Source organism: Chelonoidis abingdonii, chromosome 6 (genome assembly GCF_003597395.2).
Source record: "Chelonoidis abingdonii isolate Lonesome George chromosome 6, CheloAbing_2.0, whole genome shotgun sequence".
NCBI lineage: Eukaryota > Metazoa > Chordata > Testudines > Testudinidae > Chelonoidis > Chelonoidis abingdonii.
The window spans coordinates 97,720,047-97,736,874 of NC_133774.1; the positions used below are offsets into that span (position 1 = coordinate 97,720,047).

Here is a 16,828-nt window from a genome sequence, read left to right on the forward strand (position 1 = left end):
TGCTGCAAGATGTTTCCGCCTCAAATTTCCTAATGATTCAGTTATGTTGAGAGGCTGATCTAAAATGGAAGTCAGGAACTCTGCAAATCACTCTTTGCACCTGCAGGAACATCTTTCAACTGGTCAGGATGCTGGACTTCTAGGGCTTTGAGACAATTTGCAGGACTCAACTGAAAATCTCTCTCTCTCACCAGTAGCAAAATAACCTTTTAAAAGCTGGTTCAAAAGCTCCTTTAGCTCTTTTAAACTGTACTAAACACCAAAGGAACCAACTATTTCTTGCATTGCTAATAAGGAATATTACTGTACCTATAGGTCTCTGTACTTGACCTGCAGGGCATGTAGTCTGTTGCTGTACAGACTCTGAGGAAAAAGGGGTAGACAACAAGTTTTGCACAAAGTTCATGTCCAAAATAATTGACAAGCTCAGTCCTTTTTGATGAGATACTAGGGATGAAGGAATGAAATCCTAGCCCCACTGAAGTCAGTGGGAGTTTTGCCCTTGACTTCAATATAGCCAGAATTAATTCACTTACTTATTAGTTCACTGTAGTTCATTATCTTTTTTCCATTGCTGTTAACTATGTTTTTCTGTTTCAGGTTAACCTGTTTGTTTTGCTATCTGTTGTCTGTGTTCTCTTGAACCTGGCTGGATTTATCCTAGGATGTCAAGGTGCTCAGTTTGTGTCCAGTGTACCAAGATGTGACCTGGTGAGCAGACTTGGTAACTCTGTGTTCTTCTTTACTACATGTCAAGTACTGCAGCTGGCATTGCTGGGTTCCTACGTGTGCTGATAGATTAATCTATGCAGCAGATCAAGATGTTGTGAAGTGCAACCACAGAATAGCAAAAATAAAAATAATACATATTGATTTAGGCTTTGATTCAACAAAACACTTAAGCATATGCTTAACTTTAAGCCTGTGACATATTTCCTTATAGCATGGAATAAAGCCATTAGAAGTGATTTTAATGCATGCAGCAGCTCACAAGCATTTCACAGAGTCTAAACACTAAATATATTCTTATAAAACATACCTATTTTGACCAAAACTAACATACAGGTGAGCTAGTTTGGTTTCCAGCTGTGAGTTTGTCAGTTCTTAGCCAGCACCTATGGGGTTAGCCAGAGCTGGCACTTGGTTTACCAGTGTCACAATATCACTGGGTAGAGCTCTTTAAAACTAGTTTAAAATAAATAAAATTGGCTATTGAAAAGTGTTGGACACAAATCTTAATAACTATAGGACTAGGGGAAATATTATTTAAAAGTGTGTTATTGAAACAGTCATTGCATTGGCCACATCAGGAGCTGCCATGCATGCATATGATCCAAGTTCAGGTTGTTGGTCCCTGGGCTGGTCGTGCTGAGGAGGCACTGTGCTCAGTCCTTAGGCAATAGGATACCCCTGGCTCTTTAGCAAACCTCTGTGGCTGGCCCAGAAGTGGCTTTCTTGGACACAGTAGGAGCCATGTCCTGCCTTTCACAGCCTGAACTACAAGTTGATTCAACATGGAGCTGGTCAGTCACATGTAGAAAAGAACGTGGGACAGAATCTCAGAGATACCTCTGCCTCCGAAATGTTGGTGAACAGAATCCTGACAGGCTGGTATACTGATTTCTTATAGTGGATAACAGCATGATTGTGATAAAGGGTTTGTTTTATTATCTAGAGAGGATAAGCAGTCTGAGAAGCATGAAAGAACAATCAGGCCGAATTCTTATAAATATGGAAAATCATATTTAATTAAGATGACGTGCAAGACAGCATTCTTTTTTCAGTCCATTACACTTAGTAGAACTCATGAAAATAAAGTATGAAATGATGCGACTAAACAAACTACATATTGATAATTGACTTGTTTTACCAGATACTCAGAACAATGACTATAAAAGGAGGGGGAGAGCATTCTGTAGAAAGAGCAGGAGAAGGCAAAAGAGCTCTCAGTAATGTAAAGAAACAACAAAATGATCTAAACTAAACCGAAGTGTATGGGATAGTGGAGATCCCACAGATTTGATAGGTGTTGATATGTTGGAGCTTATAAAGACTTTGATTCCCCACCCCCTAGATTTTATTATTAACATATAATCCTTTGCTTCACAGGAAGCCAGTGCAGCTTCCGGAACATATGAGTTGGAGTAATAGTATCAGATTCTGGTGCTTACAAGCAGTTTGGTGGTCAAAGTCTGCACAAGCCCCAACCTACTGAGAGATATATTGTGGAGGAGAATAATAATTCAGAGAAGAAATTTTAAATGCTTTATTGAGAATCTCAGTGCTCATCTCTTCAAGAAACCATAGGCTGCAGCTCAGAAAAGTCCTGGACATATGATCTGGTACACATGGGGAAATACCTCCAAAGTTGTGACTGGGGAGAGTTAGGCAGTTAATTAAAAGCACCGAAGAGACCTGCCTTTCTACTTGGAAATTGAGGTGACAAAATGAACCTGAAAGTTCCGAACACAGTTATGGAGCATAGATATAGTCTTACCGGGTTGTCAAGGAAAGAAATATTGTTCTGGGTGTCAGAAACATTTATTATTGGTGTAGTATTGTGCTAATGGGAGCATATACTACAAATATAAATATGTATTATGTGTTAGTTAAGAAAGGCTAGCTGCTCCAAAAGTAAACCTGTTGGCGTAGACTCAAAGGAGATCATTTAGATATTGATGTCATTGTGAAGAATAAGACTGTGATTAAATATAAAGTAAATTCAAAAGACTTCATTGATAAATTCGAAGACTGGTTTAGATAAGAGAGAAACAAGTATGTCTAGTGTGATGGTAATGGAACAGATAAATCACTGGCATACTGGACTATGCAGATTTGATTTTGTATGCGTATGATTAGGTCAGTCAGATATATTGTAGAGCATATCCAGCTGTGTATTCGACATCAAGATGTGTGAAATTGCTCTGTAAATTAAATCATAATTCACATTATTTTTCTTACTGTTAAAGGTGGATCTGGGTGAAAGCAAGATATGTTTCTGCTGTGAAGAATTTCACCCAGCCAAATGCACAGAGAAAGAGAATGCATTGAAGCTATACCCAGTGCAGTCATGCAGCGCTGTTCACCTTCTACTCAAGGTACTGTAAAAGCAACACCAAAGAACTAATGCTTTGAGAATCTTTACATCACAGGGAGAAAATACAGTATTAAAGTGTGTTGCCCTTTGCCATACAGCAATTCCCATTGACTTCCAGCCCATTTCCTTGCCCAGAAACTGCTTCTGGCTCCAGTGTAGTTTGTTCTTTATCTGCAGACTATGCTGCTGATAAGCACCTCCTCCTCTCTCCTGATTCTTGGCCTAGTTAGGAAAGCATGTGAGTTCCTGGTCCAAGGAACGAGGGAAGGGTTCCCACAGCAAGTTGGTGAGGTGGGTCAGGACTCCTGCTTGGAGAAGATTTGACCCTCTTTTCAGCAACCTGAAACTCCTCTGATTTCCCCCTCTCCTTCATTCTGTGCCCCCTAGCGGATCCTAGGGCTGCTTTCAACTACCTGAAAGGGGGGTAGTTGAAAGGGGGTTCCAAAGAGGATGGATCTAGACTGTTTTCAGTGGTAGCAGATGACAGAACAAGGCGTAATGGTCTCAAGTTGCAGTGGGAGAGGTTTAGGTTGGATATTAGGAAAAACTTTTTCACTAGGAGGGTGGTGAAGCACTGGAATGGGTTGCCTAGGGAGGTAGTGGAATCTCCTTCCTTAGAGGTTTTTAAGGTCAAGCTTGACAAAGCCTTGGCTGGGATGATTTAGTTGAGGATTGGTCCTGCTTTGAGCAAGGGGTTGGACTAGATGACCTCCTGAGGTCCCTTCCAACCTTGATATTCCATGAATCTAATAAAAACCCTTAGAAATTAGCCAGATCCCACAGATCATCTGGAAGTGAGTCAAAATATAGATTGTAAAGATTATTACTGTTCTCCTCCTCCTCCTCCCTCGACTTTCGCAGGTGTTTGATGTATAACTTTAATAATCTTTTTGCTCTTCAGAAAGTTCTCTTTGCTCTGTGTGCCCTCAACGCTCTGACAACCACAGTATGCTTGGTAGCAGCTGCCCTGCGTTACTTGCAGATATTTGCAACAAGAAGATCCTGCATAGTAAGTGAGTGCAAGGCACTATCTAATAAAATACAGCAGTAATGATCATAGAGCTGCAGAACCAGTAGCCAGGTCCTCCGTGTAATTTAGTCATGTTTATTTGTACATTACACCAACACAGAGAAGTTTGTTGGTTAACAGAGATTGTGTTTGTTTAGGATGAATCTCAGGTGTCTGTAGAGGAAGTTGAGGAACAAGGCCGCATTTCTGATCCTGAGGACTTTGTACCACCTGTGCCACCTCCATCATATTTTGCTACGTTCTACTCTTGCACACCCAGAATGAATCGCAGGTAAAAAGCACGAAACCATCGTCTTTTCTACATGTCTCTTACGACAGGGGTTCTCAGTCTTCTTCTTTCTGAGCCCCCCTGCTCAAACGTACTATAAAAACTCCAGGGCCCAGCAGAGGGTGAAGGGGGCTCAGAGCTCCTGGCTTAAGCCACCAGGTGTACAGGAGCCTTCGGGCTTCAGCCACAGAGTGGGCGGCTCGGGGTGCCAAACTGCAGGCAGTGGGGGAGAGGGCAGCTCTGGGCTCCAGGCTTCAGCCCCATGGCTCCACTCCCAACTTTAGCCCCGCAGGGAGCGCCATGGCTCCTGGCTTCAGCGCCATGGCTCTGGCTTCAGTCCCATGGAGAGCGCTGGGGTTAGGGGCTCTGGGCTTCAGCCCCACAGCTCCACTTTGTGTTTCAGCCCCACATGAGCAACAGAGCTTGGGGCACTGGACTTCAGCATGGCACAGGCCTCCTCTCCTGGCTTCAGTTCTGCTGGGACACCAGGGCTCGGGGCTTTAGCCCCATGGGGAATGCTGAGGCTCGGGACTTCCCGCGGCTCTGCTCCCGATTTCAGGCCCATGGGGGCACTGGGGCTTGGGATTTAGACACACTGGGGCTCGGAGTGCTGGGCTTCGGCCTTATGGCTCCTCTCCTAGCTTCAGCCCCATGGGGAGTGCCAGTGCTTGGGGTTTCAGCCCTGTTGCTCCGGCTTCAGCCCCATTGAGAGCACCTTGTTCAGGACTCTAGGGCCAGGGGGAGTGCTGAGGCTCAGGGCTTCCCATGGCTCTGCTCATGGTTTCAGCCCCACGAGGATGCTAGGGCACTGGGCTCAGCCATGGGGTCCTGCAGCCCCCTCAAACTGGCTGGGAGGGCTGCAGACCCTTGGTTGGGAAACACTATCTTATGGAACAGTGCTTAACCGCATCTTCTCAAAGACATTTCTTGCTGTAACTCACTGTACAGTACTGCCATGCTTTTGAAAGGATGGATGATGTAGGGCAATATAGCTATTGTAATTCTAGCTTGGCCTGAGGGTATAAATTTGCAGTTTTCACCTAAGCGCCTGCAGGAGCTTGTCTCAAAGTAAGAGAAACACTGTAACTTGACATTATTGAGAACATCTGTGATGATGTAAGGACTCTTAATTGAGCCAGGCCAGACTGAGGGCTACACCCAACTGCTTCGCACCACTCTTGAAGCACAGAACAGCCTTAAAGACAGCTCAGCTAGTCAGCATTGATATCCACCTTCACAGCTCCATCTCGTGCAGGGAATGTGACAAGAGAAAAGTGCTCTTGTGTTCTGGAGATCTCTGGCTGCCAGAACTGTCCCCTTTGGGGGGTCACTGCAGCTGGTATATCCTAAAGTAGCCCTAAGACCGCATGACTGCAGAATTAACTAGCATGATCGGCACCCAGGCCTGTGTACCTGGGTTAGTCTAGCCTGGGTGTGAGCTGCACTGCAAAGCCCTACTTATGTTACTGGGCCCACACTGGTCCTGCATTCACTTGTTTGTCTCTAGGACTTCTGGGGTGATAGCTCATAGCTTTCAGTGCTGCAGTAAGATGAACCACTCCATTCTCACTAATGAATTGTGGGAGAACTTGTCTGTCCTTCTGGACCCGTGGATGGAATTGTGTGAAGGCTTAGGAGGGCTGTCAACACAAGAGTGGTTTAGCCTGATCCTCACTGCACAGTGGGCAGGTTAACAACCCCAGCGAAAGCAGCATTTAGGCTTTAGCCTATTGCTTCAGATGAGCCAGCTAGCCCAGAATAAAGCACCACCAGACTTGGGAGAAAGGGTTTTTTGTGTGGACAGGATGGGATTGGGGCAAATCCTGAGTAAGATCCTAGCTTAATGCTGCTATGAAGACTTACTCTAAATTGACTGGACCAGAGCCTGGCAGTGTGAGGATCAGAAAGTTGCAAAGGTACCAGTGTTGCCCCTTTCCCAAGAAATGCCAGGCACCACATGGACAATCCTGATGATCTGTGAGGACAGCATGTCCTGAGGCCTACTGTAGGCCATAGAGATAGAGATTATTCATTTCAGTTCAGTGGAGGGCTTTGCATTTTATTGCCTGCAAAGCACCTTTCCCAAACATAAAGAGAGGATTTCAGTTTCCAGGGCTGCCAAACTTAGATAAAGAGACAATCTCTGCCCTGGAGGGTTTATAATATAAAAGACTCAAACAGACAAAGGGGACACAGATCTAACATACAGTCAAAAGAACGTGATGTGGAACAGACACAGCCTTGTGTTAGATACGTATTTTATTGTTGTTGTGCTTTCTTGTTGGTTTAATTATTTATTGGGAGTGGGGGTAGAGGTAGGGTGCGAGGAAATGGCAGACATGGAGGAGTTAGTACCAGGGAGCCGGAGAAGAAAGGAAAGGGGAGAGGAACAGTTGTATCTCATCACTGCCTACCCATGTTCATTAGGCAGGGTTTAGAAGGCATTACAGCAGAAGTGAGTCTTAAGGAGGATAAAGTAGTAGCTGTGTGGCTTTTACCAGGGAGTTTTCCAATGGGTAAAGTCCGAAAGAGAAAATAGCAAGGTATTCTTTAGTACGTTAGCTTCAGACCCATAACAATATAAGTTGTCTTTTTCAAAAGTATGTTAAAAATCATGTAGTAAATCCAGCAAATTTCAGTTTTGTTTGTAGGTTTCCACCCCAGATGCCAGTTTATGCTTCTTGTTGTAGGATTAGGGTCATAATCTCACTGTGCCTCAGTTCCCTTTCAGTAAAATGGGGAAATAATACTTCCATTCTCCCACCCTTTGTCATCTTAGATAGTAAGCTCTTCAGGGCAAGAGCTGTCTCTCTCTGTACATACAGCACCTACTACAATGGGGCACAATGTTATTTGAGGCCTGTAGCCATTACTGTAATACAAATACAGTAACTCCTCACTTAACATAGTTATGTTCCTGAAAAATGCAACTTTAAGCAAAATGATGTTAAGTGAATCCAATTTTGCCATAAGAATTAATGTAAATAGGAGGGGTTAGGTTCCAGGGAAATTTTTTCACTGGACAAAAAACTGTATATTATATAGATATACACACAGTAAATGTTTTAAACAAACAATTTAATACTGTTCACAGCTATGATGATTGTGAAGGTTGGTTGAGAGGGTGAAGTTAGAGGGTGGAAGAGGGAGGGATATTTCCCAGGGAATGCCTTGCTGCTAAATGATGAACCAGCACTCGGCTGAGCCCTCAAGGGTTAATACATTGTTGATTATGTAGCCTCTCACACAAGGCTGCACGAACATGAGGGAGGGGAGACAGCATAGCAGAGAGAGACAGACACACACCTTGTGTGTGGGGGAGAAAGAGAAAGAGAGAGATGCACACTGCCCTTTTAAGTAAGCTGACCCATTCTTAAGTGCATTGACTTTTTAAGTGGATCAAGAAGTTGAGACAGCAGCTGCTGCCCCACGCTCTCTCTGTCTCTCTCCGTCGTGTCCCCTCCCTGCTCTATACGGAGAAGGGTGGGGTAAGTGGGGTGCAGGAGCAGGGGGGAGGGGAACACCCTGACATAACCCCCCGTTTCCCCCGCTGCACAGCAAGCAGGAGTCTCTGAGAGCAGCTCCAAGGCAGAGGGCAGGAGCAGCACATGGCAGTGTGGGGAGGGACAGCTGACCTGCTCGGCAACTGATAGAATGCAGGGTGACTGCAGCACAGGGAACTTAGGGGAGCGGGGAGCTGGTAGGGGGAGCTGATATGGGGGGTGCCAGTCCACCCTGGTTCCAAGCCCCCACCAGCTAGCTGCAATGGGCTGCTCTTCCTGCCAGCAGTGGACAAAGCAGGCGGCTACCAAACAACTTTAGAAGGGAGTATTGCACAACTTTAAATGTGCATGTTCCCTAATTGATCAGCAACGTAACAACAAAACGTTAACCGGGATGACTTTAAGTGGGAATTACTGTAATAGATATCATAGATGTTTCAAAAAAACCCACCCGTAAATATTTGTAATAGTCACAGATTTAGAGTATGGAAGAAATTCCTCATCAAATTACATCAGTTTAAGGTAGGTCACAGTATGGCAGTAAAGGGTAGAGAACTGCTGGAGATGTTGTCTGTGAGATGCTAGATATAACCAAGGCTGTGACCCTTGTACCTATTAAATATCCTATGGGGTGATCCCATGTACTTTTCACAGGTGTGTGTATAATAAGTCTTGTGTCTTAGGCAAAAGCAAACTAGGTTAATTACATTCTTAGAGGAAATTAGGGCAGGCCCTAAAATAGCAGTTTCTGGCACCTGTATTCAGTTGAATACTTCCAGGCAGAGCTTCAGATCCTTTAGTCTCAGAATTGTGAGGTTTTATTTTTTGTCATTTTACAGTAAGGACTTTCATTAGGTAAATAAAATATTCTTATTGCTATTAATCTGTTCTAGAGATGGGCTTCAGGCTAGCAGAAATGGAAACATAATTTCATGACGCTGATGAAAAGGGTGATTCTGTGGTGTTACGAGGGCTATGTTCAGTTCTGCTGCATTTTTGATGGTGTAGTGAGCTCAGAAGTAGAAAGCAACAGACAGATTTAATTTCCTCTCTTGGGAGACTGGGAAACATGACTCACCCTAGTTCAGATCCACTGTGTCCAGCAATGTGTGATTTAGATTTGACCTGACCTTTTCTCCTCCATTACCCTGTCCCTCCCCCTATTTGTGTATTGAATGCCAAGCAGGCTCAGTGACCTGCTTTTCTATCCTGGAACTACAGTGGTTCAGCTTCCAAAATCAGATCAGCCTTGTTCAGAAGTGAATAGATCAGGAGCTACCTCCAGGCGATGGAAATGCCATCAGTGAAGCACATTTGGGGAACTTCCAAAACAGAGATACCTCTAGTATAAAGGAAACATTGCAGAGACCAAACTGCATGCCAAGTACACATTTGGATTGAGAACACATCCTCCTCCACCCTTCAAATTGCAGAGCCAAATCCATTGTTTTTGAAGCCAGTGGATTTTTGTTTGTTTGTGCTCTCTCTGAAACCTTTTTAATTTCTTATTTAGTGCCAGACACAGGAAACAAACTAGCATTACAGATGCGGTATGTTTTACTCTTACCTGTAATCTTGTTGTTTTACAAGGAAGCAGACATAGTAATTAAGTAATTTTTCAAGATTAGCATAATAGCAGTAACTGTTCTAGATTAGATGGGACCAGGGCCGGCTCTAGCCATTTCGCCGCCCCAAGCACGGCGGCACGCCGCGAGGGGCGCTCTGCTGCTCGCCGGTCCCGCAGGACCAGCGACCCTCCGCAGGGATGCCTGCAGGAGGTCCACCGGAGCCGCCTGCCGCCCTCCCGGCAACCAGCAGAGCGCCCCCAGCGGCATGCCACCCCAAGCACGCACTTGGCGCGCTGGGGCTTGGAGCCAGCCCTGGATGGGACCTTCCGCAGGAAGAATATGGTAGAAAGGAAACACCCAGATGATATTTTTCTGGGTGTGCACTTAGGGGCTGGAGGGAATTCTTCCTCATGAGGCCATTAACTCCATTGATGTTTGGCTTTAAATTTTATTTGGGGGTTGGAGGGATTCCCCACAATGAAGATCAAGATATTTAAAAAAACAAAACCGCCTCATGATATTAAAAACTCATCATGCATTTTCAAACCTTAGTCCATATCCTGGTGACTGATGTTGTTTTTATGTCACTGGACTTGCCACCATCATCAAATCTAAAGAGATTCTGGGAAGTCAATGTCCCAGTGACATGGTTGAGCTGAGAGTATGACAACGCCACCTTCCAGTTGAGTTTTGCAGCTCTTGAACCTCCAGCCAGCATGAGTTAAAGAGATGACAGTCCCTGGCTTTTTAGAGCAGTGGTTCTCAAGCTTTCCAGATTACTGTATTCTTTTCAGGAGTCTGATTTGTCTTGCATACCCTAAGTTTTACCTCACTTAAAAACTACTTGCTTACAAAATCAGACATAAAAATACAAAAAGTGTCACAGCACACTATTCCTGAAAAATTGCTGACTTCTTCATTTTTACTATATAATTATAAAATACATTGATTGGAATATAAATATTATACTTACATTTCAGTGTGATACTTGAGTCTATTTTTCACTTATGAACCTTGTCTGAACCCTAAGCCCTGCCACCTGGGGCTAAAGCATGTCACTTAGCTTTGCATGGCCTCCTGTGCTGTGGGGCCCCAGGCAGTTGTCCTGCTTGCCACTCCCTAATGACAGCGCTGCACTTGCGACTCCCCCCTAAACCCATCCCATGACCCCTCCTGAGAGCTGCAATCTCCAGGTTAAGCAATACTGATCTAGATAAGCTGAGTACTCTCTGGAAGACCCCTGGTTGAGAACCACTGATCTATGGTGCTTTAGTCATCAGCCATGCTCTAAGAGGAAGGCATATAACCATGGCAGTAGAATCCACAAACTTATAAATGAGGCAAAGAATTGCTTGAAGTGGATGGCACTTGGCCACTGCATGAACAATGATGTTCTCCCAGAAGATGAGATGAAACTCATCTTGGAGAAAGCTCAAACATTCAGTAAAGCATTTGAAGATGTGGAGAAGGCACACAGAAAAGAGAATGGAAGCACAGAATGGTCTGGTAGCACCCAGTCACTCCATCATTGTTTGCTAGAGCTTGTTTAGAGCTCTTCTCACTCTGCCCCTCTCCCCCTAGGAGCGTAGGGAAAAGGGGAGCTCCAGAATGCCTCTCAAACACCTATTTGGACACCCCAACCCTCAGTCTCAGGGCTCTGTATCTAGGGCATGAATTGAGAGTGCTTGTTCTCAATTCCCCAACCTGGTTCTGAGTGTTAGGCTCTGGCATGCACTGATGGTGTCTATTCTGCATTCCCCACCCTGATCTCAGTGCTTGTGGCATTCACAAAGCATGACCATTCTCAGGGACTTACCAATGTGTCTGTGGTATCTGCTCATTCTCAGCCCACTTACAGTCACGGTGCTGTTTGCCTGTAATATGGAACAAGTTGACCCGGTCTCAACTCCCCTCTGTCTTAGCATTAAGGGACTTGGGTGTTATCCTGACATTTGTGCTGCCCCAAATCATAGTTAAATAAAGTCGAATGGCTCCAACAGGGAAGACTGAGGACACTTCCTGTTCAAATGAAATGCCTTTGCCCGCATGTAATTTAGCTTTGCATGGCCTTCTGTGGCATGGGACCCTGAGCAATTGCTCTGCTTGTCACCCCCTATTGCCAGCACTTCACTGGCAACCCCCATAAACCTAGCCTGTGATTCCTCACTGGGGACTGCAACCCCCAGGTTGAGACGCACTGATCTAGATGAGTTCAGTACCCCCTGGAAGACCTCTGAATACCCCTAGGAGGTACGTGTACCCTTGGCTGAGAGCCACTGTTTTAGAGGCAGGAGATGACAAAGGTTCCAAATCTTTTTGCTCTAAAGCCACAACCAGTAGAGAACTATGTCATAGTCTGGGAGCAATGTACCAGCCCTAATGAGCATTGGGTTCCCATACAAAAAATGTGCTGGGCCCAGTACACTATTATTTTTCTACCCTCATGTAGTCCCTACTCAGAAAGCTACCCCAACCCTGCCTTGTGATGTTTAGCGTAAGATTTTACTGCAAATGAACATCTTAATCTGTAAATATCTTCTACTTTTGATGCTCTCACTGAGATAGTCTGATGGCTTCTCCACTTCACTAAAATCTTGGGGCAAGTCCTGTGGCAACAGGCATTTGTGCTGTGATGCAGATGCTGGTAAAGGAGAATAGAAGGAATCTCTCTTGATGCACAGGGAAATATTGCCTAGAATAGAAGGTTACATGAATAGTGATCCTAGTTCCTCACTTAAACTGAAACAAACTCCATGAGTCACTACTACTTGAATTTCTCTCACCACCATAAAATAAATAAATAATTCATGAACAAAGTAAAAAACAAACACACAGAACCTGCCCCCCAGCATTCATGGGAACTGCTTAAGTGTTAAACAGAGGAACTCTTTTTTTTAATGCTTTTTTAATCCTATGTCCCCAAGTAAAATTTTACATAATGTTGAATCCAAAACACTATATTAACAAACACACTAAGAACACCTTCACTAGATAAGATTAGATTAGTTTCAGAATAAAACTGAAAGGTTCAGTAAGGCCTTTCCTTACATGAAGTAAATGTACAGGGACACATGTTCCATTATCATGTGTGATATTAAAACATATAGAATACCTGAGAATTGCCCAGAGATCATGTAAAATTAGCCTCTTAATGTTCCCTTCTATTGTTCAACATGACAACTCATTATTTTTAGGGATGGCTGCAGTAGTTTGGTTAAAATGAGAACCAGCTTGAACTTCATGCTTTTCCCCAAAGTGAACTGATCCCAAACTTTTTTAGTTTTATAAAGGTTTGGTGAAGGAGCCACCTTGCTTTTCTTTCCCTGCTTCCCATTTCATCTCCTTGACCACAAACCTTCACCAACTGATTCCTAAGTTTCTTTCTCCTCCCATGTTGCAAGCAGCTAACTATGTTCCTCTTTTTCCCTCTGCAATTATTTTTAGGCATTTCCATTCCTGCTCCAGATCGTCTGGATTTCCTCAGCACTTCTACAGACATATCTCATCCCCCCCACCTGTCCCACACAACCCCCTGCCGCTCCCCTCCCAACAGGCTCCCAAAATTTAGGGCGAGATGTGTCAAATATACAGCATATTTCTCTGCCATAGTCAGCTAGAACAGCTCAAGCCACAGAGTTTGGACTGGATCTGGACTTGGGGGCTCTGGTTTAGGCACAAACTCTATTGTCCAAGCACCATATAGGGGATGCTTGTTGAATTCCTTTTTTTTTTTTTTTGGGCAAGCTGTTGCATATGATATAAAATTATGTTCCCACAATCTGGAAATAGAAAATGTGAACAGCAGTTGGAGGTCAGTGAAAATGTGGATTTTAGTGGAGATTTCAAAACCCAGTGACTCTCAAAGTCAGTGCTTTGTAAGGAAACCAGCCCTTGAGATGTCAGTCACTAGTGTTTGTTTATTCAGATGTTAAATATGGCAGGATAATAACATGCAATAAAAAGTAACATTTACAACAACAGACTCAGCAGACATAGAAAACAGAGCTCCACTCCCTTATTTTGGCTTAGATATCTCTAAGGGAAATGTAGGAGGGAAGGGCTGATCGAGATTTCTGTTGTACTTTTGGGTTACTGGGCTCTCCTTGCATCAAAGACTCAACAGTGAGCTAATAAGATTCATCAATCATATCTGTGTCTATTCACTGACTAGTGTCAGGGCCTAACTTTTCAAAAGTAGACCCTAAGCTTGGTGCCAGTTTTTGTGTGCCTGTATTTAGACATCTAAGGCATATAGTCATGAGCACCTTTAAGAGTTGCTGAACTCCCATTAACTTCCGTTAGAATTAAATTCAGATCACAGATATCTAATTTTGGCTGCCCCCATTTTTGGATGCTCAACCTAAGAGGATTATTTTTGAGTGTTTGGACCCAAAACTCTCATATCTGTATGAACTGGATTCAGTATTAAACTGAGAGGGATTCTCCTGGGGGAGTCCCTTCTTTCGCTGTTTCAAAGTCCTTGTGAAGATTCTGGAGGGGTGAGGCCAAGACATTAGTTTCCCATGGCATTCTGGAAAAATCTCTTGCTGGTCTCCGAGTTCATTAACTTTTACTGTGAGCCTGCACAGCAGAACCAATGAAATTCTCTAGCTAATCATATCTTTTTGCAGGTAGAAAGCTGCATGAAGGAGGAGAATAATACAAAATTATTTTTCCTAGGATGCTTGGATCGGATGTTATTCCATTACCGCATATTTATGGAGCTAGAATTAAAGGAGTTGAAGTGTTCTGTCCTTTGGATCCCCCTCCTCCATATGAAGCTGTGGTGAGCCAGATCATCTGTGAGCAGGTACAGTCCATGGGATTCTAGCAACCTAACTTTCTTTACTACAGAGATAAGATTGAACTGAGAGCTAGAAGAACTGAATTTGTACATCTAGTAGTTCTCTATCTGAGAACAGCAGGATAGTACCTTTGGGTTACATAATTTCGTATCACTGCAAACATCAGTAGGTAAAGTCTACCAGAATCACTTTTGCAGATAGTGGGAAATCCAGCAGACATTTCTCTCATTTGGATTCTTAAGCATTTGTGGGGGACATTTTTTTTAAAAGCAAGTAAAACTGGATACAACTTTCAAATGGATCATTCCTAAACCTAAATCCATTAGCCTTTCACATATTTCTCCTCATTGCTGTTAGCATATTTGCTAGTGACAGCAGCTATTTTTGTGTAAAGCAGGCTATGCTGCTCACAGCCCTCCTCATCTTATAATGAAACAAAGTCCACATCTTCCTGTAGATCCTTTTTAGGTCAATATAACTCTGCAGCCATTTGTGGCGGTCTTCTGTAATGCAAGCACCAGGCTAAGGAAAGGATTTGCCTTGTGGAGGAGTGAATTAAACTGATCTTGGAGTGTTGAGTACTAGTAACTGAATGTGATTGTTCCTGACACATGTACCACTACTCATGCAAATAGTGGTCGGCAAACAGAACTACTGATTCTCTGCGCGTAGATGCAGACTACAGCAGAAACAGTGAACTCATGGCTGGAAAGGGGCAGACGTGGAGGTGGGAGTTCAAGCTCTGCTGGGTGATCCCACTTCCCCCAGAGCCTTTGGAGGCCCTTCCACAATGTTGTAGGACCATGGGATTTCTGTGGGGTGGAGGGGAAGGAGCTGCTCTCCATAACATTCCCGCTCACTAATTAGGGGATACCAATGGTTGCCACTGCTTGAAACAGTAGTAACTCAGGTTCCACACCAGCAACCTTCTCACTAAGGAATTGTATGTACAACCATGGCAGTATACCCAGAGGGAAGGGGCCTAAAGGGCAGCATGGTGGGACAGCTCCTCAGTGGGAATGGGTAGTCTTTTCCCTGGAGATCCGTGGGGCTGGGAGTGTTCACTCCACATCCTCACTGCTGCCCTAAATTCTTCTCACATGAAAATGTTTCAAGGAAGCTCTGCAAGGTGTAATCTAGTCCTAAAATAACTGTATAATAATATTGTCTGAACTGGACAATGGATGTCATTTGTAGAAATGTATCAGTCTGGTTGTTGCAGACGAATACATACGTACAGTATGTGATTATTTTTATAAAGCATTGCTGTGCACTGTTAAATTGTTGTGGTTTCACTGTGGTAGATGCTGCTGTCTCTACATGGTAAATGTTTGTAAAGTGCAAAGGGAACTTTTCAAAGGAAAGAGATTAACAATTTTTACTATTTTTAATTTTGTATTCCAGGGAGGTGCATTCCAAATTCCAGATGTGGCAGAAGCTGTCGTTGGGCCACCAGAACCAAACGATACACAAGTCTCTCAAGGTAACTTAGACTGGTAGAACCTTTTTAAGCAATCCAAACTATCTAGCCCAGAGTTTCACATCAAAACTAATTGAACACAGCTGCAGCAATATCTTTGCTATGTGCTTATTGCTTTGAGGATGAGTACAGATTTACAAGCCTACAGATACAGAATGGCACATAAAAAAAATAATATTCTTTAAAATACAGGCAAGTTAGCTGTTATCCACACACTAGAGGGTGAGCTAGGATTAGCAATTGAATTAGAGAGCAATGTGGTGGAAAAGCATTTTCCTTTTTTATAAATATCTAGCCTCAATGTTCCCCTGTCTGTGCCATAGCATGGGTGGTGTCCGGATACTGCTGTGATATGTATAGCCCATTGTGGCTCATTGCAGTGCAGTGTCTCTAAACTGGGACTTCCTCTTTGGCTTGGTCTGCACTGAAAAAATTACCCATTGCTGACAATGAGCATGAGCAAGGGGTGCAGTTGAACATGGCTGGACCAACAGTATAGGCCAGGACAAGCTCTGTTTAACAACGTTTTAGAAAATCAGGGTTGAGGGTTGTTCTAAGTAGGTTTTAACCTCGTTTTACTAAATTAACTCTGGATGTGGTTTGTCTTGGTCTAACTTGCAGTTAAACCACATTCAGTACCAGTTCATCTATACCCGTTGTTGACACCCAGTGAGCAGTGGGAATCAGAGGACTGGAATTAGAGGACTTGAAGGGATCTCAAGAGGTCTTCTAGTCCAGTCCCCTGCACTCAAGACAGGACTAAGTATTATCTAGACATAAATGTACCAGTCGGTTTGGAACCTCTGAAAACAAGCACTTCTGTTCTTCTAAGACATGCTGTGTAGCAGTGAGACAAACAGAGAGAAATACAAAAGGCTGGTAGTGAACGCATGAGGCTAAATCCTGAGGTACTTACATAGGCAAACTCCTATTGCTTCCCAGTGGCATGTTGCCTGAGTATGAACTGAGTGAGGATCTTGGAACTTCATTGCATAATGAGCAACCAAGCTCTGAGAACAGAGCACAAGAAGACTATAGTATAGGTAAGGCCAAGATTATGTCATGGATGTCACAGAA

General features: G+C 43.8%; 1 protein-coding gene across 3 annotated transcripts in view; it reads left to right on the forward strand.

The window, feature by feature from the left end:
• Positions 1 to 16,828, forward strand: part of ENTREP1 (endosomal transmembrane epsin interactor 1) — a 380,498-nt gene that overhangs the window by 16,542 nt on the left and 347,128 nt on the right. For all 3 annotated transcript variants that reach the window (XR_012656142.1, XM_032801822.2, XM_032801823.2), the window contains exons 3-8: positions 601 to 711; positions 2,970 to 3,098; positions 3,999 to 4,106; positions 4,265 to 4,398; positions 14,147 to 14,276; positions 15,676 to 15,754. Coding sequence is in view for 2 of the 3 variants with exons in the window: in XM_032801822.2 (XP_032657713.1) it covers positions 601 to 711; positions 2,970 to 3,098; positions 3,999 to 4,106; positions 4,265 to 4,398; positions 14,147 to 14,276; positions 15,676 to 15,754 (691 nt within the window). In the remaining variant the exon portion in view is untranslated. The remainder of the gene's footprint in view (positions 1 to 600; positions 712 to 2,969; positions 3,099 to 3,998; positions 4,107 to 4,264; positions 4,399 to 14,146; positions 14,277 to 15,675; positions 15,755 to 16,828) is intronic.